This window comes from Bidens hawaiensis, unplaced genomic scaffold (genome assembly GCF_021521415.1).
Source record: "Bidens hawaiensis isolate Kalapana, Puna unplaced genomic scaffold, B.hawaiensis_p1.1 tig00003241_1, whole genome shotgun sequence".
In the NCBI taxonomy this organism is placed as follows: Eukaryota; Viridiplantae; Streptophyta; class Magnoliopsida; order Asterales; family Asteraceae; genus Bidens; species Bidens hawaiensis.
Genome location: NW_027491177.1, coordinates 2,369,185 through 2,392,537, shown reverse-complemented (window position 1 = coordinate 2,392,537; position 23,353 = coordinate 2,369,185). Strand labels below are relative to the sequence as shown.

At 38.3% G+C, this 23,353-nt stretch overlaps 1 protein-coding gene and 3 pseudogenes across 1 annotated transcript; all 4 read right to left on the bottom strand.

Moving 5' to 3' along the window:
* Positions 1-340: 340 nt before the first annotated feature.
* Positions 341-2,563, bottom strand: LOC143622721 (L-type lectin-domain containing receptor kinase IX.1-like). Its single transcript, XM_077093784.1, has one exon. It carries the CDS (start codon positions 2,516-2,518, stop codon positions 572-574), a length of 1,947 nt encoding a protein of 648 aa, XP_076949899.1. The 5' UTR covers positions 2,519-2,563; the 3' UTR covers positions 341-571.
* Positions 2,564-5,011: 2,448 nt separating this feature from the next.
* On the bottom strand, positions 5,012-6,909 carry LOC143622720 (L-type lectin-domain containing receptor kinase IX.1 pseudogene; annotated as a pseudogene).
* A 6,934-nt stretch (positions 6,910-13,843) lies between these two features.
* On the bottom strand, positions 13,844-18,831 carry LOC143622719 (L-type lectin-domain containing receptor kinase IX.1-like; annotated as a pseudogene).
* Positions 18,832-20,840: 2,009 nt separating this feature from the next.
* On the bottom strand, positions 20,841-22,792 carry LOC143622763 (L-type lectin-domain containing receptor kinase IX.1 pseudogene; annotated as a pseudogene).
* Positions 22,793-23,353: the final 561 nt, after the last annotated feature.

The window sequence follows — 23,353 nt, the reverse complement described above, 5'->3', positions numbered from 1 at the left end:
AAAATTTTGTACGAGTTCGGTCGAACCCGTTCCCCTAAAGCCGCCTACCGCATGTTTATATGAAGTGTAAGAAAGTTTGAGGCATTTAGTTTTATAGTTAAAGCTGGAGTTGTTTATTAAAGTTTTTATAGTTGCAACGTTTTCTTTTTAATGAAGTATATAATTTTTCTTTGTAAACTTGTTTAGTATCTCTTATCACTAACGAATGGGTGTGAGTTGTGTGTCATACATTAGGACATATTTATAGGACCGGTAGTATTATGTAAAATGTTCTTCAATTCGGTGTTACAAACAGTCAGGATTAAAGCCAAACACAAAACAAACACACTAGTCAGTCAAGTATTCTGTCAACAGTTTAAAACATTCAATTATTAAGAACATAATTTAAGAAATCCTCAGAATCATGTAATAACCAATATTCCGAAAATGGGCTCGGTCTAACCAGTTTAACTAATGAACCTCTAGAATAACTAGTTTGATTACCCATCCAGTTTTCAATACATTGGTAATAATACAACTTATATTTGCATTTCCGAGAATTTCTGACCTTAAATTAACATATAGCATTTGATCAACGGACAAATTCAATGCTAGTGTAAGTTATCGAACCGCCTCCAGAACCAGAACTAACTTCAGGAGCATCTGGTTCTGCGTGGTATATCGGCACTGGCATCTTCATAGGAAGATTTGGGATTACACTCTCAAACTTCAGCACCTGAATTGCTTGACGGATAGACGGCCTTAGACTCCTGTCAGGGTGTGCACACCACAACCCCACCATCATTAAACACTCGGCTTGTTTAGAGTCAAATTCCTTGTTCAACCTCTGGTCCACACCCGAAAGAAGCTCACCTTTTCCGAGCAAACCCCAAACCCACTGCACCAACCCAGGATCAGAATCCGGGTCAACACTATCCATTGCCTTCTGCCCTGTAGCAATCTCTAATGCCACCACCCCGAAGCTATAAACATCTGACTCTTTGCTAGCCTTTCCTGTCGTCACATACTCAGGAGCCAAGTAACCGAGGGTCCCGGCTAAACCAGTTGTTTGTGGACCCAACTCATGGTCCATGAGTCTAGCCAAACCAAAGTCTCCAAGCTTCACGTTAAACCCTGAATCAAGCATAATATTGCTTGTTTTTATATCACGGTGCACCACACATTGCTCCCATTCTTCGTGCAAATACAACAACGCGGAAGCTAAACCCGTTGTGATCTTATACCTCACACTCCACTCAAGAGGAGTCTTGTGACCGAATAAGTGTGAGTCAAGGCTGCCATTTGGCATAAACTCATAAACAAGCAAGAACTGAGTTTCATCATGACACCAACCAATAAGACGCACCAGGTTTCGATGCCTTAAACTGCTAATAACCTTCACTTCCGTTATGTATTCTTTCTTCCCCTGTTTAGAACCCTGTGAAATTTTCTTAACCGCAACCGCCATGTTTTCATGTGATAAGTAGCCTTTGTAGACACACCCGAATCCACCTTGGCCTAATTTTCTGTCACTCGAGAAGTTATTGGTTGCTGAAACGAGATCGTTATAAGAAAACCTTTTGGGGCCTGCCCCTCGTTCCAGATCATCATTCATCGATGTCAAACCGACTATTTCTATCGGTTTCTCTTCAGGTTTTCTTTGTCTTCTCCAAAATATACCACAAACTACAATGGCTATTAGAACTAGCACACCAAGAGGGACTGCTATCCCAAGTGTCAGTTTCCATTCTTTTGAATTATCTTCGCCTTTTTCTGGCATATCCAAAGTTGAATTAAACTCCCAGGATTGAAGGATATGTCTTTCTACATTAGCACCCGTGGCAGCTGAAAACCCGACAATTACCCGCTCTGGAAGAACTTCCCTGAGGTCAACTTTATAAGAAAGACTAGTATTCGTATTAACAGAATCATTTCCGGCACCATAGCTCCACCGCAAGCTCAAAATCTGAGTGGTGGCGCTGAAGGAAACCCAAGCATCTGCAGAGTCACCACTATGTAAACTAGCGTTCCATGAAGCGTACGTGGCGGAATGAATGGAGTTCTTATTGATACCTATGTGCTCAACCGGGGGATCCCATTCCGGGTTAACAAAAGAGTCAAACTCGATGACAATCATTTGGTTTCGGGGTGAATCGGTGTAAGTAGTGTTAAACAGGCCTAGAAAGCCACCGGCTGAGTTGGGCGGGATTTGGAAGGTGACCGGGGCAAGAAAAAAAGTGAAACCATGACCGTATAAGGACTGACCTTGCGTGTCGATGACGAAGGTGAAGTGAGTGGTGAAATCGGTGAGCTTACCCGACTTACGGTCCCAAATTGGGATTGTGTCATGGTAAATGGCTTGACCTACACGAGTAAGATAATTAACTTTGTTGAACTCTATGGTTCCAACTGAAGGTATGGCATCTCCTGAATACAGTATGTTTGTTGCATCGGCTGTGAAACGATCGATCTTGAACTCTACTGATTCAGAAAATGGTAAGAAGAATAAGAACATACAAACCAAGAAAATCATAGCCATGGTTAAGCTTAATATTACACTGCTTTTGTGTTATAGACACCTTAATAAATACCATCAAGGAATATTAAAATATTAAACTTAATTCGTTTTCTTCCAATGCTTGATCACCAAGGTTACCTACTGTCTTAATTTTAAATAAAGTGAAAAGATTCGTGGAGATAAGTGGAGTATTTTGTAATCAATGAGCAATTAAGCGCTTAAAGTCAACATTGCAAAATAATGGATTTGTCTCTTTCTTTTGTATTTTCAAGTTGTTTTTTTTTTCTGGGAATTAATATATTGCATGTCCAGCTTCAATACAAATAATCAAATCCCAAAATATATTTTCCAACTTCAATGTAGATAATATTGTTCAATCAACAACTGGGAGGTTTATTATTTATGCTATAACCATGAGTTGACAATATGAGAAGTTGTTTCAGAACGTGCTATGAGTGGTAGTCAAACACCTGGTTATGTTGATATATATATACCATAAAGAGAAAAAAAAAAGCAGATGTAAATGAAAAACAAATGCCATTAATTCATGCAAGCCATATGAAGTCCGAGGTTGGACTATTACAAACGACAAACAAAAGACAGATGGCAATTGAAATTGGTCAACATCATCATCTTTGTCTTCAAGATTATTATATTATTATTTTTAATATTTTTATAGGAACGAGCATGGACCTTGACAAAATTAGATTAATATACAATAAACAAATCAATAATCAATGATGACGTGCTTAAGAGAAAATTAATGTACTTTCAAATAAAAAACCTGAGAAACTTAATTTTAACAGAAATTGTAAATTTGATAGATATGTAAATAATGGAAAAGTAAAATAAATTTGAGTACAATTGAAATTCTACATATACTTGTTCATATGTAAAATTTAAAAGGATGATTGCCTCGGAAAATAACACAGGTAATGGTTATAATTTTCAATGGTGTAAAAGGGTTCCAGGTAAATGTAATCTTTTGGGGTGGAGGGCGAAGATAAATTGGCTCCAGACATTATCGGTTCCATCTAGAAGAATTATTCATGCAGTTTCCCAATTATGCCTTTTGTGGTGGGAAGTGGGCGAGACTTCGAAACACTTATTCACTTCATGTTATATAGCTATAGTGTTTGGCAACTTGTGACTAGTTAATCAAATCTTTACTTTCTCAGTTAGAGATTTGTTTGAAGTTCACAAGGTAATTAAGGATCGGAAGTGGTTCATGGCTTAATGTTAACAGGATGTTGGCGTATATGAAAGGCTAGGAATGAAGTCCAATTCACATACAAAAGAGTTAAGGTGGCCCAATATTTAAAAGATCTAAAATCATTAGGATTTCTATATATGGTTTAAAAAGTCAAAGCTCAAAACTCTTCTTAGGAAGGATTGGTGTGATTTCTAATCTTCTTTTTCATTTTTGGTTAGCCCGGTTGTTGAGTGTGATGGTGTTTGTTAATAAAATATGCCTTTTGAAAAAAAAAAAACTTCACATACTGAAAAGAAGAAACTGGGTTTTAAACAGAATCGGTCAAAATTACCAATTGTTTTATTATACTATGCATGATTGCCAAGAAAAGTAGTACGTACATATTTGCAACATAATTTATTGTAATCAAGAACTTGTTTCAAATTTGTTCATACCAGAAAGTATTCATACCTTAAGTTTCAAGCGTTAGATACAATCAATCAATAAAATATATATCATTATAAAGCAGTATATTTACAAATATATTAATAAAAACATTTATGACTTTATGTTAAGATAGTTGACTCGCATAAAATTTCATCTTAAGTTCGAACTCAAGGAAGCTCGCTAAAGTAAACTTTCATTTTCTTATTTTTCTTGTATATAATTTGAAACTTGTAAAATGGATAACCATTGAAGTCAACTTCTTTTGTTGTAGGGAGGTTCTTGATAGAATCTCCACAAAAGATTCATTAGGAAAGAGAACGTGTGGATGCATATGGATGACTCGAGTTGTGTTCATTATTGTGCTCATTTGTAAATCACCGGATCATTTTCTTGTCTTTTGTGGTCTGGCAAAACCAATTTGGGGGGAACAAATCTATTGTGTAGAAGATCCAATTTGAAAGGAAACGCAGTTAAGAATTTGCTACAAATATCATCTTCAATAAATGGTAATCATCTATATAAAAAGATAACTCAAGAGATATTATATCCGCAGTGCTTTAGTTCATATGGAAAGCAAGAAATGACAACGTCTTCAACAACATTGGTTTCAAGCCCTAGAACATTTTGGAGGAAGTCAAGGACAAACACTTTTCTTTGGTTGAGATCGAAATAGATAATTAAAAAAATATATACGCATTGTTTAGTATGGTCGATTGGTGTATTTTTTTTCCTTTAGCACTGGTTTCATTAGCACGTACCTCGTGTTATTTATCTTTTGTATGCTATGAAGCACATACTTTTCTTTTGGGATCTGTGATCATAAAACTTACATATTTTTGATATTTCAAATATCTTTATGATAACTCCGATATGTATGTAATTTAGACATCCCTATCTGATTATGCCTAATATATCACCACTGGCATCTTCATTGGAAGATTTGGGAGTGCACCCTCAAACTTCAGCGCCTGAACTGCCTGCCGGATCGACGGCCTAAGACTCCAGTCAGGGTGCGCACACCATAACCCCACCATCATCAAACTCTCAACTTGTTTCGAGTCCCAGTCCCTAAGCCTTTGGTCCATACCCGAAAGCAGCTCACCTTTCCCCAGCAAATCCCAAACCCACTGCACCAACTTGAGATTAGAATCTTGGTCAACGCGATCCATCACCCTTCGCCCAGTGACAATCTCTATCGCCACCACCCCAAAGCTAAACACATCTGACCATTTGCTAGCCTTTCCTGTCGCCATGTACTCAGGAGCCAAATAACCCATGGTTCCCGCTAAGTCAGTTATTTGTGGACTCGATCGATCATGGTCCATGAGTCGAGCCAACCCAAAATCTCCAAGTTTCACGTTGAACTCCGAATCAAGCATAATGTTGCTTGCTTTGATATCACGGTGCACCACACATTGCTCACATTCTTCATGCAGATACAACAACGCAGAAGCTAAACCCACAGCAATCTTATACCTCACAGCCCATTCAAGGGGAGTTCTTTGACAGAAGAGGTGAGAATCAAGGCTGCCATTTGGCATAAACTCGTAAACAAGCAAGAATTGAGCTTGATCATGGCAATAACCGATGAGACGCACCAAGTTCCGGTGTCTTAAATTGCTAATAACTTTCACTTCCGTTATGTATTCTTTCTTCCCTTGATTGGAGCCTGGTGAAATTTTCTTAATAGCAACTGGGATATTTTCGCGCGTTAAGTCGCTTTTGTAGACACACCCAAATCCACCCTCGCCTAACTTTCTATCATTCGAGAATTTATTGGTTGCTGCAACAAGATCGCCGTAAGAAAACTTTTTGGCACCTGCTCCTCGTTCCAAATCCAGATCATCATTCATCGATGTCAAGGCCATTGCCTCTACATGTTTTCTTCTTTTTCTCCAGAACAAAACACATGCTGCCATGGCTACAAGAGCAAGAAAACCAAGAGGAATTGCTATCCACACCGCTACTTTCGATTTCTTTGACTTATCTTTACCTTCTTCTGGCGTATCCAAACTTGAACTGAAGTCCCAGGATTCAAGGATATGCCTTTCTACAGTAGCACTGGTGGAGGCTGAAAACCCGACCATTACCTGCTCAGGAAGAACTTTCCTGAGGTCGACTTGATACGAAAGATCCCCTTGAGAATCATTTCCAGCAATGTATCTCCACTCCAAGTACAAAAGCTGAGTGGTGGCGTCGTAAGATACCGTGGCTTCTCCAATATATCCACTGTGTAAGCTAGCATCCCATGGAGCGTAAATAGCGGAATGAATGGAGTTTATGTTGATACCCACATGTTCAACTTCAGGATCCCACTCAGAGTTCACAAAAGAGTCAAACTCAATGAGAATCATTTGGTTTCGGGGTGAATCGGAGTAAGTTGTGTTAAACAAGCCTAGAAAGCCACCGACTGAGTTGGTTGGGATTTGGAAATCCACAGGGGCAAGAAAGAATGCGAGCCCATTACCGTACGAGGATCCATCTTGTGTTTCTATTTTGAAGCTGAAGCGAGTGGTGAAGTCGGTGAGCTTACCAGACTTACGGTCCCAAATCTGTACCGTATCATAGTATATGGCTTGACCTACACGATTAAGATAATCGACTTTGTTGAACTCTATGGTTCCATCAGAAGGTATGGCATCTCCCCTATACGGATATTTGTTGCATCTTCTTGGAAACGATCGATCTTGAAATCTAACGATTCAGAATAAGGCAACAGGAACAAGAAAGAACAGACCCAGAAAATCATAGCAACCGAAATAAATGTACGCATGCTATCCAAATATAACCGGCCTTGAACATTTTATATACAACCTGTTGAGTTGATATATACAAGGTCGATCCAGAAGGACCTGAACCATGCTGTCTTGTGGAATATTGTTGTAGCATCCGCAGCAGCAACATTATACAGCTATTTTTCCTCAATCACATGTGGAAGGCCGGTCTTTTAATTATTGTATGACCATGAGCTGACAAAAATGAGTTGGTGGGACAATTGATCTAAAGGTCGATATAAACTGAGCGAGCTCATAATCAACAAATTTTATGCATATATGATATAAAAAATTATATTACTTTAATAATAATGAGCTTTCAAGTATACTGATTTAAAAGGTTTTATAATTTAGGAAAACGAGAGCAGCACTGTTAATCAAACAGTATTAATAAAATAGACATTGATTTTTATTTAAATATATAAAATCATCCAATGAAACAAATTTCCATGTTAAGCAGTTCTACCTCAAGGAAGCTCGCGTAAACAAATATCCATTCTTGATTTTTCTTGTATACCATCATGTTGTGATATTTGAAACTAATACGATTTGAGAAACATTAAAGAATAATCTAAATTATAAAAAAGAGTGAGTTGGGTCACCAAAACACGATTCGGCTCGAGTTTAACATGGTGTTTCAACTGAGACTGGAAATTACAAGCCGAGAGGCCTTGGCCCATTATATGGTAAGTTCGAGTCCAAATTAATGTTGGTCCGATCATTCATAAGATGGTATACTTTACAACAAAGTGGTTGTGGGTTCAAATCCTGTAGGGTGGATATGTGGTGATTAATTGATTCTGACACGAACCATTCCGCCTTGGACCCATTCCGACCCGAACCAAAACAGCCCTTTTTTTTAATTGGACCCGTTTTAACCCTAACCCTTTCCGACACGTGTCTCAAGCCTGCCCGACCCAGCCCCTGTTTGCCAGTCCTGAGACTGGTGAGGTGACCCGTTAGACGGTTGAGCAAAAAAAAAAGGAAGTTATTTAATGGAAGCAGCAAGACCCTTTATACTATAAGCCAATCCACCACAAATATGGTTCAACATACCATAAAGCATCTGACTTATGAACTTTTACGTTATTCTAAATATACCTGCTGTTAGACTTTTATATTCTCATGACAATGGACTTCCCAATTAAGACACCGATGGTTAATTTTAGTTAAATAAGTTACTGTAGTAATTCAGTAACTCAAATGACTGCATGTAGTATCATCATAATGACTATAGCATACACCATAAGTAATGTCATATTGTTCAGGTTTTTCTCAGTCAATGCCATAAGTTTCGCTCCCTTGTGCTTCTGGTAATCTCTCTTATATGGATCCATGGGCTTTTGATTTGGTACCTTGGTAGGTTATTTTGGCTTTTGACATGTTATTGTTTGTTTTCCATATAAATCATCTTAAATGTTCTCTTTTAACATTTAAGTGTATGTTACTTTTAACTAATGTTTGGGTTACCGAAGATATATGTGTTGCTAGAAATGATTGAAGTGTAATTGAACATTGTGTTGATGTAAGAACATGTCCACTAAAATTAAAAGTTGCAAGCTGAATTAGAATATCCCTGGTCAAAGTTGGAGACTGAAATTAATGATAACCAGGCAGAGTGCATTACAAGAGTAGCAGAGTTATCTAAGCGGGAACAGGCACTCATGGGTATTACCCATGCACCGATCAATATGTACTGCTACTTCATTTCTACTCTTAAGCAATGTTTTCATAACCAGACCGGACAGCGAACCGGTCGAGCAACCGGTTCACCGGTCGAACAACTTTTGCTTAAAAATGCTGGAAAAAGAGTTTTTAATATATATATATATATATATATATTAATAGAAAAACTGGTTCAGTCCGGTATTCCGGTCGGGCCGGCCAGTTTTCTGGGAACCAAGCGAACTGCATAGAACCGGACGGTCTGTGGACCGAATCCCGGTTGGACCAGTCTGATCGGCTTGTCCGGTCCGGTCTCAACAGCATTGCTCTTAAGTACCCACAAACTACAAAAATACTGACATCACCTACCCATTGGTGAGTGGATTAAAGAGTGTGTTTTAATGTTTAAATATCGTGTATTTTAGTTCTTTATATTTATCAAACACAATTACTTTGATTGGTTTTATGATTATAGGTGTTTGGAACTTAAAGGCACTACTTTGGAGCATTCAAGATGATGAAGAATCAAGTTATGGATGAAAGAAGCAACCATGGGGTTAGAACGTTGCACAAACATTAAGAAAATGAAAAACACAAAATTGAGTATGGGATCCACCGTAGCTTATGGCAGATGGCCGTGGCTTATGGTGGAGTCCGTCGTATAGTGCACCGTAAGGCAGAATCAGTCTACCGTATAGTGCATCATAAGGTATAATCAATTTGTCTTAAGGTCATCTGGTCCCTACCGTAAGCTACGTTGGCCCTGTCATATCTTACGACGCGCCAAACAAGGAAAGTCGGTTATTAGTGTTTTTTTTCATATTTAAGCCATTTTAAACCCTAAGATGAAATATTTTAATACATAGCCACCAGGATGATTTTAGGGCTTTGATTCATCAACTTAACACCTTCCAATCACTAAATATTCCATGGTTCATCCATCCGATCCCTAATCGAGCTAATCATGATGCGAAGGCAAGGCTAAATCATGCGTGACCACCCATATTTAAGCCATTTTAAACCCTAGGTTGAAATATCTTCATACCCTAGCCACCAAGGACGATTTTGGGGCTTTGATTCATCATCTTAACACCTTCCAATCACTAATCTTCCATGGTTTCATCCTTTCGATTCGTAATTGAGCTAATCATGATGCAGGGGCAAGGCTAAACCTCATGACTACTTAAGGTTTAGGGTTTGCAAATGAACTGATTGTTTTATGATTGTTAAGATTTAGTTTTTATTAATCTTTTGGTTGATCTATATGTTTGTATGAATAAGTTAAACAGTTATTTTTCTGGATTTACATTTATCATCAATTATTTGGTTTGTATTTATCAACATTTAGGATAAAGTTCTTATCGTCATTGAATCATTTACCATTAATCATTAATAGATGCTACGTTTTATAATAACAAACATGCAATTAGGTAGATTGCGTTCAGTTGCGTCAATTCGTCGGATTAGGTTCTATTAATCATCGTGACCAAATTGATGTGTCTAGTAATTATTTTTCGATTCTCATAAAACAATTATGTCTATGTGATTCCCCAATTGTTATAAGTTTAATCGATCTGTCAGTTCATTGCATTACCTGACCTGAAGTGTTGTCACTGTTTTCTCAACTTGTTTTACAACCAAATCTTTAAAACTGCTTGACATCGTTTGTCCACTTAGTATAATTAATTAGTAATAACTGATCTTAATAGCACTTTCCAATACCTTACTTACCCATGATAGTTATAGGAATTTATATCATATAATACTTATTTTTTATTGGAGCACGGCATCTACATCACTCACATGTGTAACAAATTAAATATTAATGCATTTTAATTCTCCAACCTTTGCCATGAAATCAATATTACGAGGCAAACATTTGTCATGGAATGAAGCCATGCACCCTCCCTCATGTGGTGACGGCGGTGTTACCATGTGGTTTTGAAGCCATACACCATACCAATATGGATGCCCCGTCCTCTCTAAGTTCAAGAAAGACGACCGTAAAATATTTTGTTTTCTTTGATAAATATTGTTAGATTTGATTACATTTTATTAGAGGTTATAAGATGGGCGGGTAAATTGGGTTGCATAATTGGTTAAAACAGATCGGCTAACCCGTGAACATCTTTCGCTCAATTTTTATGCTTTATTGATCATTAATATATTATTTATGATTGAATAAACAAAATAACTACAATAACGGACGTGTCAAAATGGCGAACTCTACATTTTAAAAGAATCAAGGGCCAAGCTTGTATTGTGGTCCGGGGTGGCTCCGGTCGTCCCAATTTATGAAACTTTTTATACATATTATATCCTACAATTCCAACATTTTCGTTTATGCTTCGCCAATTATAAGAAGAATGAGTGTCATGCAGTTGTAATCTTCTTTGTCATACCAACCATTATTTATAATAGTTATGTTTAAAGCGGCTGAAAATGATATTGTGTCATCTTTTGGAGTGAAAACCTTGTTTAATAAGACCAATGGGATAAAAACCCAATTCCTAAACATAATTACAATAGGAGGGAGAGGCTTGTGATTCAGACCCAATGCTTTTATATAGCTGAGAGTGTGATATTTCCATGAGGTTGGTCAACGAGTGATCGATTCTTTTTTAGTCTTCTCTCACTAAAGAAGCCATGGTAAAGAGTGTGTGTTAGACGTAGCTTATAGTCAAGACTTCATTACGTTTACGACAATTCTGACTATGGCCAAAAGTTGACAACATTGGCTAAATTGGGCAAGTCACTAGTTTCTTTATGGGCTAGGTACATCTATTAGGACCTTCTCCACTACTCATTGGGTTGTTTAAACCCTGACCTTTTAGGGGAGGCTCGGAGGGTCACCATCAGCTGCGACACATAAGTTTAGAGGGCACAAACTTTTTTTTGTACATATTACATATATATATATATATATGTTTTTTTGTTTAAAATAAGGTTATTTGTAATGGTTTATAAGATAATTACATGATCTGAATGGTTTTATCCATGTACATTAGCGAATAAAATTTTTTCGTTAAGGCCTGTGGGTCTTCTTATTTTTGGTTGGCCGAGGTATTTTAATTCTCGAAGACAACGCTGGGGAGCTTCTTTCTCAAGTTGAAGGTCACAAACTACATCTTCAATCCTTGCATGATACATCTAGGGGTGAACAATAACCAAAACCAAAAAACCGTTGAAACCGGACCGAAATTAACCGAAATAATCAATAACCAGTTAAGCGAAAACCAAATTAACCAAAAATCGGTTATCGATTTTTTTTACCCTTGGTTAGCCGAAATAACCAAACTGAACCGATTATACATAAAGGTTATAGTAATATGAAGCTTTTATCTTTAAGATCATTTTCTTCTAATGATATTTTGTTCCAATACTTAAAAATTATATTTATGGAACTTTCTTTGACCATTATGTTCTTGATCTTTGATATTTCATTCCATTGATAAAATATATTAATTAACTTGTTAAAACTGAGTTCATGAGTAGGGTAGGGTTAATGTAAAAAACAATAGTTTTGTGAGAATCATAAGAATAGATATATTGGATCTAGAATCTAGTGATTGAGATTGGTGGTTTCTAAAAGTTGTATAGTTTCCTATTTACATGTTATAGTGTCCTATTTAGGTGGTGTGTACTTTATTTTAAAGTCTTCTCACACTTCTCACAAAACAATTGTTTTTTATTTGAACCATTTTCTTCATGAGTAATCCTTGTGTATATTTTGGAACCAATGTGTATAACCTAATTGTTTATAATATTCATTTTGGTTTTGATTTTAGTATAATTCCTAACAAAGGTCAACAAAAATTTAGTCCATGTTAAAATGTTGATTTTAGCGGTTATTTAACCGAACAAATCGAATTAACCACCAATAACCAATTAACCAAAACTGAACGATTATTGTTTTTAATAACCAAAGTGTTTGTTATGGTTTCACTTATTGCCATTAACAGAACGGTGCACACCCCTCCAACTGCCACTCTTACAACATGTTACCTATAATATGGGACCTCCTGTCACAAATCATACAATCACGGTAGAGGTCACTTGGGTCGCTCCACAGGGGAAACTATTCAGGCTCCCATGCACGAGGCCGCGCTCACCTCATTATTAGCTTCGGTGAACCGATTATCGCTACACAAGTATTTGCTAAAATTTGGCTAGTTTTATCTCTTCGAGGGTGGCCTTTGAAATCAAGTGTTTAAAGAAGTTGTCTTCTAAATTAAAACTTAGGGAGTGTTTGTTTTTACAGAAAAGGTCTTCCATGACCGCGATTTTCTGCGTCAGGCATACCATGTGCAGACGTTTAGGTCTGTAGTGTATTTATTTTTTGAAAGACCTTTCATTAAGAAAGGTCTGCGCACCATCTTTCTAATACATACTTGGACCATAAGCTTCTAAGATCTTCTAACCTCTTCCCATCTCTTTATGATATCATTTTCATCAAACACTCTCAATAAACCCTAGCAACTCCTCTCCTTTATCCACCATCACACCTCTGGCCCCTCCCGTGCCTCCGTCGGCCACCTACGCTAACGTCGGCCACACCACGCCACGCCACCTTCCTCCGTGCCTCAGGTTTGCCACCCCTACCGCACATCCACAACTCTAGGTAGTTGATTTGCTAAATTATTATTAGTTTTTAGAAATCGATCTGTTGAATTAATATTAGTTTATTTTGTAGAAATTAATATGTTAAATTTTTATTAGTTTTTATAAATTGATTTGTTGAATTATTATTAGTTATTTGTAGAAATCGATTTGTAGGCCATCACCAGTTTATTTTAGTATGCAGTCTACAGACGTAAAAACAAATAGTCTTCTTCTTGTAAATTGTAGAGTGTGGTCCACCTATTCTGCTACAGATGTCTGCAGATGTGTTCCGCAGATGGTAACCGTTTCACCTTTGAAAAAACAAACAACCTTAATGTTTGAAGAACTTGTCTTCTGAACTTAGACGTAGTCTTTGAAAGTGTTTCCTTCCAACAGAGACTTGATTTTTGAACATGTTGCCCACCTAACGGTTTCATATCAAGCCAATAACTTTAACCATAGATATCTCGTTTGTTTTTGCTTCGTTTAATCCTTTCAAACACAGTTTTGTTTGCTGCAAAGCTAATACAGTCTTACATTATCATGCAGACACAAATATAATTAATCATACAACTCTTAAAGAAATATAATTATGTTTGTCCAAAGTTATTGAAAAAAACACATTTTCACTTATTTATCCAAAATAGTTTTATATATAACATTTGTTCAACGGATAAGATCAATGCTAGTATAAGTTATTGAATTGGCTCCAGAACTAGGAGCATCTGGTTCTGCATAGTACATCGGCACTGGCATCTTCATTGGAAGTACTGGAATTGCTCCCTCAAACTTTAGCTCATGAATTTCTTGGCGGATCGATGGCTCAGACTCCGGTCAGGGTGTGCACACCATAACCCCACCATCATCAAACACTCTACTTGTTTCGAGTCGAAGCCCTTCAGTCTTTGGTCCACACATGAAAGCAACTCACCTTTCCCATGTAAACCCCAAACCCACTGCACCAACCCGAGATAAGAATCTGGGTCAATACTATCAGTCACCTTTCGCCCGGTAACAATCTCTAATGTCACCACCCCATAGCTATATACATCTGACTCTTTGCTAGCCTTTCCTGTCGTTACATACTCAGGAGCCAAGTAACCCAAAGTTCCTGCTAAACCAGTTACTTGTGGACTCAACTCATGGTCCATGATTCGAGCCAAACCAAAGTCTGCTAGCTTCACGTTGAACGCTAAATCAAGCATGACATTACTCGTTTTAATATCGCGGTGCACAACACATTTTTCCCAATCTTCGTGTAGATACAACAACGCAGAAGCCAAACCCATAGCAATCTTATACCTCACAGCCCACTCAAGGGGAGTCTTTTGACCAAAAAGGTGATAGTCAAGGCTACCATTTGGCATATACTCATAGACAAGTAAGAATTGAGTTTGATCATGGCACCAGCCGATGAGACGCACCAAGTTTCGGTGCCTTAAGCTGCTAATGACCTTCACTTCCGTTATGTACTCTTTTTTCCCCTGTTTAGAACCCTGTGAAATTTTCTTTACAGCAATTGGGGTGTTTTCGTGTGATAAGTATCCCTTGTAGACACACCCGATGTTAGGATTAAACGCACACACGAAACCGAACACGACACGAAAGCAATAAACGAACACGAGGATTTAACGTGGTTCGGTCTAAACTGACCTACGTCCACGGGTGGCAACTAGGTATATCTTTATTGAGTGACAAATATTACAAGTACATAATGTTGTTTATATAGAGACTGAACTAGGGTTAGTAAATTATTATGCAAGAAATCTAAACCGGGCCGGGCTTGGGCCCGACCGCCCACACCCGTCTCCTCTTTTGACTTCATATAATAAACCGGGCCAACAAGGCCTACGAACCCAACAATCTCCCACTCGGAGGCCTTGAGTACTCTCGTCTGCACTCCTGATTGTACTTCTGTAATCTGAACATTAAACTTCTTCTAGTTGCCACCGCCTTCTCATCAATTAACCTGAAGGCCCGTTGAAGCTCCCCGGAGCTCCAACACGTCAGTCATGGCTGAAACTGCCCCTGACCCGTTCTCTGTCCCTACCGGCTCCCACTGTAACGAACTACCGGATCCTGAGATAACCTGAGAACAAACACTCTCCATATTCAGCAAGTAATTCATTGGAGAGACTTTTACAGCTGGAATACTGGTTTTCTTAATCCACTGTCGATCTGGAACTGTAACTGAAACACGACCTGTGCTCCCACTGTCACGATGTCCCCCAACTGATTTAACCTTCCTAGCTCGTTCATCCTGAATCTTCACTTTGGCTCTGGGTTTGTTACTTGCAAAACGAACCTTCTTCTGCCCACGAGATTCTGTGAACCGGACTTTGTCTTTCACCAAAACTGGATCCACTCCTTTCGGTGACATATCGACCATATACAACGAACCCATTTTCTTGCCACGAGCAACAACGAGATTCCCTTTGACTACTTTCCACTGCCCATTCCCGAACTTAACATCGTGCCCCTGGTCATCCAGCTGCCCAACTGAAATCAAACGTTTCTTCAAACTTGGAATAACCCTCACGTCTTTCAAAGTCCAAGAAGTACCGGCTGAAGTTATCAAATCAATGTCTCCCATACCCGTAACCTCTAAAATATCATCATTCGCTAGTCGAACCTTTCCAAAATCCCCAAATTTAAGATTCTTCATCGTTTCACTACAGTGAGTGGCATGAAACGATGCACCAGAATCCATCACCCAAGCATCAACGCTACTCTCAACACTACAAACCAAAGCCTCATCACTACTGACCCCGTCATCTGTGTCGTCTTCTGTAACGTTCACCTCTTTCTTACCATTCGGACACTGATTCCTGAAGTGTCCTTTCTCTTTACAACCCCAACATTCAATATCCTTACGAGTCTTAGACTGACTCCTCTTCCTGCTCCCACTGCCTCGCTGTTTTCCCCTACCTCTACCTTCTGTGACTAGCATATTGCCTGATGATTCACCTGAACTTCTGCGTCTTGAATCTTCTCCCAGAATCAGATCTCGAATCCCATCGAAAGTAATATTTGTAGATGAACTACAAACTGCAGCCACTGTTTGCGACCAACTGTCGGGCAAAGAGGATAATAACAAGAGGCCTTGAACTTCATCATCAAACTTAATGTCAACTGACACTAAGCGGGACAAGATCGAATTAAGATTATTGATATGAGTTGTAACTGACCCACCCTCTTTCATTCTTGTTGTCACTAGCTCTCGGATAAGATAGACTTTATTCGCTGCCGAAGGCTTCTCATACATGTTGGATAGTGCGTCCATCATACCACGGGCTGTGGTTTCTTTCATGACGTTAAATGCCACATCTTCCGACAACGACAATGTAATACAAGCCCTAGCTTTCTTGTCTAACTTCTTCCAATCTGCTTCTGACAACTTTTCTGGTTTTTCATCCTCGAACACTATATCCAAGTCTTTCTGACAAAGTAGTGCCTCAATCTGCATCTTCCACCAACCGAACTTCTGTCCGTCAAACTTCTGTATCGAAACCTTTCTTCTTCTGCCATGGCAATGACTAAAACGAAAAACTGGATAAAACAGAGACAGACACAGCAACACGAGCCTGAACTTAACGACTGTTCTACTGAACTCTGTTAAAAAATCAACCTATTTTAAACGTGCAGCGGAATAACGAACTGTAAATCAGAAACCGAAACTTTAAACTGAAAACGATAAACCTGACAAACGCGGTTGGCACTGGTTCTAAGTTTCTTTAAATTTCTTCTGACTTGAAACTGTTCTTCAACGAAAATAGGATCTTGATTCGCTCGTTCTTGCTTAACTTCGTAGAATATGAACTTAACCAAAAAATAATTATATTCGGCTAAACTACCAAAAAATTACGTACCACCCCTTTAAACCAATTGGGCTACTGCCCTTTTCATGTATAACCCAAAAGTAGATTATCAGGCCACTTGATTTACTAGGCCCAATAAGAAGGAAACGGCAACAACAAAACTTTTGGTCAAACGAGGATTACACCGCCTTTTTTCCACAAAAGTTATTTTAACAAAACAGCAACGTCGCACCGCGTTCTGATCTTCTATGGTGGCAATGGAACTGCCGACACTGAACTAAAATCAACTGCGGGAAACTAGCGACGGTATACGGTGGCGACACGTAGATGGCTTTCAACAGAACCCAATACTCCAAACGTTGACGACAATCAACCGCGACAACCGGCTGCTGTGGCGGTGAGAATCGGACGACGACGCGGGCGGAACCCTAGCGCAGTAGGGTGGCGGCGGCGGAAGGTTGGTTCCCGTGTTCTTCGTGTGATCCGAACCTAAGCTCTAGATACCACTTGTTAGGATTAAACGCACACACGAAACCGAACACGACACGAAAGCAATAAACGAACACGAGGATTTAACGTGGTTCGGTCTAAACTGACCTACGTCCACGGGTGGCAACTAGGTATATCTTTATTGAGTGACAAATATTACAAGTACATAATGTTGTTTATATAGAGACTGAACTAGGGTTAGTAAATTATTATGCAAGAAATCTAAACCGGGCCGGGCTTGGGCCCGACCGCCCACACCCGTCTCCTCTTTTGACTTCATATAATAAACCGGGCCAACAAGGCCTACGAACCCAACACCCGAATCCACCTTGGCCTAATTTTCTGTCATTCAAGAAATTATTGGTCGCTGAAACGAGATCACCATAAGAAAACCTTTTTGGGCCTGCTCCTTGTTCAAGATCGTCATTCATTGATGTCAAGGCAACTATTACTATGGGTTTCTTTGCAAGTTTTTTCCAAAATACAAAACATGCTGCCATGGCTAAAAGAACCAAAACTCCAAGAGGAACAGTTATCCGAACTATAAGTTTCCGTTTCTTCGCATTATCTTCACTTTTTCTTAGCATATTCAAACTTGAATTGAACTCCCAGGATTGGAGGATATGTCTTTCTACATAAGCACCGGTGGAGGCTGAAAACCCAACAATTACCCGCTCAGGAAGAACTTCCCTGAGGTCAACTTTATATGAAAGATCCCCGCCAGAATCATTTCCGACAGTGTTGCGCCATCGCAAGCTCAAAAGCTGAGTGGTGGCGTTGTAAGATACCCTGGCATCAATAGTCTCTCCGCTATGTAAGCTAGCATTCCATTCAGCATGAGTAGCAGAATGAATAGAGTTTTTGTTGATACCCACATGCTCAAATGGGGGATCCCATTCAGGGTTTACAAAAGAGTCAAACTCGATTACAATCATTTGGTTTTGGGATGAATTGGTGTAATTAGTCGTGTTAAACAGGCCTAAAAAGCCACCGGCTGAGTTGGCTGGGATTTGGAAGGTCACTGGGACAAGAAAGAAAGCGAGTCCATGGCCGTATATGGACTGACCCTGTGTATCTATGATGAAGGTGAAGTGAGTGGTGAAATCGGTAAGCTTACCGGACTTACTGTCCCAAATCTGGACTGTATCATGGTATTTGGCTTGCCCTACACGAGTCACGTAATTGACTTTATTGAACTCTATGGTTCCATCAGAAGGTACAGCATCTCCTGTGTAGATCATATTTGTTGCATTAAACCGATTGATCTCGAAATCTACTGATTTAGAAAAAGGCAACAAGCATAACAAAGAACAGATCAAGAAAATCATAGCCATGATTTAGCTAAATCCCACTGCTTTTGTATTAATAAATACCAATTAGGATATTGTATATCTGATTAATTATTATTCTTTCAATGCTTGATCTCAAAGTTTACTAGTCAATGAGCAATTAAATACTTAAATTCAATATAAAAAACAATTAATCCGGTCTCTTTCTAGTTTACTTTCAATACTAATTTTTTTCTGGGTATAACTTCACCATTTTTTCTGGGAACTGGCCAAAACATTCACAAAGTCAGAACCATTTTGTCTTATTGAATGGTATAACATCAGCAGTGACATTATACACATAATACATAATCTTGCTCAATCAACAAATGGAAGGAAATAAATCGTCTAGAGTGCATGTATATGAATCCACTATCCTTTTTTACCTTTTAGAGTCTTCTCTAGGTCTTCTATATATATGTTGTGACCTTGAGGCGAAAAAATGGGTTGACGGAAGAGGTGATGTCTCGAATTAAATTTAGGCCAAAGTGGACAAATTTACGGGTTGGTTCATTGTGTATATTTATTGTGTTGAATATGATAACAAACTATATTATCAAAATAAAACAGCATTTAATTTAAATAAAATAATTTCAAATGTCACATTCAGTGTTCACTAACTTAAGCTATTTTTTGATTAATTTAACAACTTTATGTAACATCTCAAGAACTTACAATCACTAACACGGGTGGTGCCTGTCTTTCTTTCAAGGTAGAGGTAACATATGCTTCTCTCTTATTCTCTTTCTTGCTTAACAATCTTCAGCTTCGTATGAATCAGTGAATTATCTCAAGAGCATAAAAGTCTAGAGAATTTTGACTTGTAAGAGGTGAGTAAAAAGATTTTGGAAGCCAAGAGGAAAGTGACAACAAAAATTTTAGAAGTCTGACAGTTAATGCACGATCGAACCGTGTACCTCAAAAATTTTAGAGGTCTGTCGGTCAATGCACGATCACACATTGCTCCCGCGCATCGACCGTAATCGTGACCTCTTTTTGCCTCTCAAAAATAAATCTGTTGTGATATGTTCAAAACACTGGTTTTGACACCTATTAGTAAGTTTTAAGCATGACAATATGAGGAATTTTGAGTTTAGAATAGTCTAACCAAGAGGAGAAAGCTATTTGTATAGCATATTTGACACCTTGTGTCTTCCTCAATCAAATATCAATACTCATTATCCCTGTGTATTAACCAATATACTTTAACTTGTTTTGAGTTAATAAACACTCCATTTAGGAAAATTTCTCTTGATTTTGTTTATAAAAGAGATGTTTGATAAAACTCTATATAAAAATTGATCATTTCGTTTATTGAAATCCTTTGTAAACATGTTGTATTTATGTGGACATACTCTTGAGATAATATAACATCTTGTTGATGAATTGTAATATTTTTCATGTGATACGGTCACTTTACGGTTTGAGCATGAATTTGATCGTGGTATTGCTGCTCATGCGAACCTTGTTAATTCTGTCCAATAACTTGGAGATAGGTTCTACCATAATCTTTCAAAGCTACTACAACAAAACAAGACCAAACATTCTCAATTCTTTTTGTTCTGTTAGGCCCTGTTGTATCTCAATTTTGTTTGAGTTCCATATCAAAGAGTCAAACTTAGCAGAAACATGATTATCGTTTTAGAGCCTTAGGATCTAAGAAATAAAACAATACCGCACTATCCTTCCCCGCAGAGTATATGGCGAGAGCACATGCCTGAAGCTGGGACACAAAATAGGTCCATAAATTGTAAATTGGAACTTTTCTTGAGGTAAATTGTTATTGTACTATGCTTGGTCAAGGTGGCAAGTAATATGTACCTATCACATAATTTATTATAATCCAGAACTTGTTTTCAATCTGCCCATAGACAAAACTATTATTTTCAACTACCCAGAAAATATTCACACCTTAAGCTCCAAGCAACAGTTACAATCAATTAACAAATACCATTTCACAATAAACAATATTCACAAATATGAAACAATAAAAACACTCTGTCATTTAACTAACAAAATCGCACTTGTTTAACGACCTATATTAATACTCGAAGAAGTTAGAAACGGATCTCCCGAACTGCTTGTCTGATTATTAGATCCATGATGCTCTAAAACAGGTACATCCATAGAAAGATTAGGAACGTCGGCCTCAAAGTTAAGCACTCGAACAGCTTGCCTTATGGACGGCCTTAACCCACGATCAGCATGCGCACACCATAATCCAACCATCATCAAACACTTAGCTTGCTCTACATCAAAATCTTGATTCAATTTCTCATCCACTGCTAACAAAATATCTCCCTTTTTATGCAAACGCGAAACCCAGTCCACCAAACCCATTTCAAACTCACCATAAATGCAATCTCTAGCTTTTCTTCCACAACAAATTTCAACAACCACCGCTCCAAAACTATAAACATCTGACTCCTTGCTAGCTTTGCCGGTTCGTACATACTCAGGTGCCATGTACCCTAAAGTCCCGGCTAATCCGGTGGTTTGTGGACCTAACTCATGGTCCATAAGTCTAGCCAACCCGAAATCCCCGAGCTTGGCATTGAACCCCGAGTCTAACATCACGTTGCTTGATTTAATATCACGGTGTATCACACATTGCTCCCATTCTTCATGAAGGTACAACAGTGCAGAAGCTAAACCTAATGTTATCTTGTACCTTAAACTCCAAGCAAGAGGGGGCTTATTCCCAAAGAGATGAGAATCAAGACTACCGTTTGGCATAAACTCGTACACTAAAGAAATTGATGTTCATCGTAACACCAACCTATGAGCTGTACTAAATTTCGGTGCCTCAAGCTGCTAATGATCTTAACTTCTGTTATGTATTCTTTCTTCCCCTGTTTCGATCCTTTTGAAATCTTTTTAACCGCAACTAGTCTTCGTTCATGTGTGAGGTACCCTCTATAAACACACCCAAATCCCCCTTCACCTAACTTCAAATTATCAGTGAAGTTATTAGTAGCTAAAGCAAGATCTCGGTAAGTAAATCTTTTAGGCCCTGCTCCCCTTTCGAGATCATCATTAATCGACGTTAAACTTACATTCATCGTTTCTGATGCTTCCTCCTTATCTCTTTTACGAATTCTTGACCAAATCATGTATCCAAATATGGATACCGTTAATATTGTCGATGGCACTACTAATCCCACTGTTAATTTCACTTTTTCCGATATTGATTTGCCGTCGTTTGTGATATCTAAGCTCGAATTGAACTCCCAATACTGGAGGGTGTGTTTCTCCATGTACTGGCCAGTGGAAGCTGTTATGCCAACGGTGATCCATGAAGGAAGAACCTCTTTGAGATCAATCCGATATGAAAGACTCGAATTTCCTTGAAAATTCGGGTTCTGTTCGTAAGTCCAGAAGACACTAAGATTCTTGGTAGTGGAGTTATACGAAATCCAACAATTAGCGGTTTCTTTATTATGCAAACTAGTGTTCCAAGTAGCGTAACTAACTGAAGAAAGCGAATTCCTGTTGATTCCTACATGCTCGAAGGGGGGATCCCATTCCTGATTGGAATACGAATCGAATTTGACAGAAACAATCGGGCCTTGGTTAGGATCATCACTGGTTGTGGAGTTAAAAAGCCCAAGGAAACCAGCAGCCGAGTTGAGAGGACTTGTGAAACCGACTGGTGCGAGGAAGAAAGCGATGCCATGGCCGTAAGGTACGAAATCTTGTGTGTCGATCACGAAAGTGAAATGAGTGACGAAATCTGCGAGCTGGCCTGAATTCGTGTCCCATAATGGAACTCTTTGTTTGTATAAAACTTGACCAACACGACAACAATAGACGACACTGTTGAAATTCACTGCTCCAAAAGAAGGCACTGCATCGCCGATATAGAGTACATCGCTTGCGGTTGAATCAAAACGAGGTACTCGAAAATACACGGATTTAGAAACGGGCAAAACCAAGATAAGAAGATAGAAACAACGGCTGCAAGATGAAGAGGAAGCCATAGTCTTTCTTGAGGTTTAAAGTTCAAGTTTCAACAGCTAGTTTGATTTTATTATATGATTTATGACTTATGAGTTCTACATGAACACGAAATAAAATAACTAAAGACAGATTAAGCTTTATGCTAACTTTGTTTATTTTCAATTTGTGTGTCCCACAAGCAAAAGTAAATGTGCTCAACAGGATAACTAAATTACGTTACTAACTTGTGACACGTATCCATCTTGTATTGCTTTTTTAAGTTCAGTTCAAGCTGAAATAGCTCATTTGAATAAGTTGTTACTGGAGATAGTTTGATATTATGTCATGCTTGTCTAATTTGGTATGCTATTTCTATAAAATAATCAATATTCTTTAAATAAGGACATAAGGTGTTGAATATGAGTGTTAGTGGCAGTGCATTGCCCAAACAAATTTGAATAAGCAACTCTTAACTTATATTTTAAAGTTATACGAAAGTTTATCTTATCATTTTCAAAAGTATGTTCAATGAATATCCAGAACTACCACATGCATCGCCACCTAATTAGTTGCCAAACATAATCTCCTTTATTATTATTATT

Excerpts from the sequence above, each read along its gene's own strand:
- LOC143622721 (XM_077093784.1), bottom strand. The coding sequence starts at position 2,518 with ATGGCTATGATTTTCTTGGTTTGTATGTTCTTATTCTTCTTACCATTT.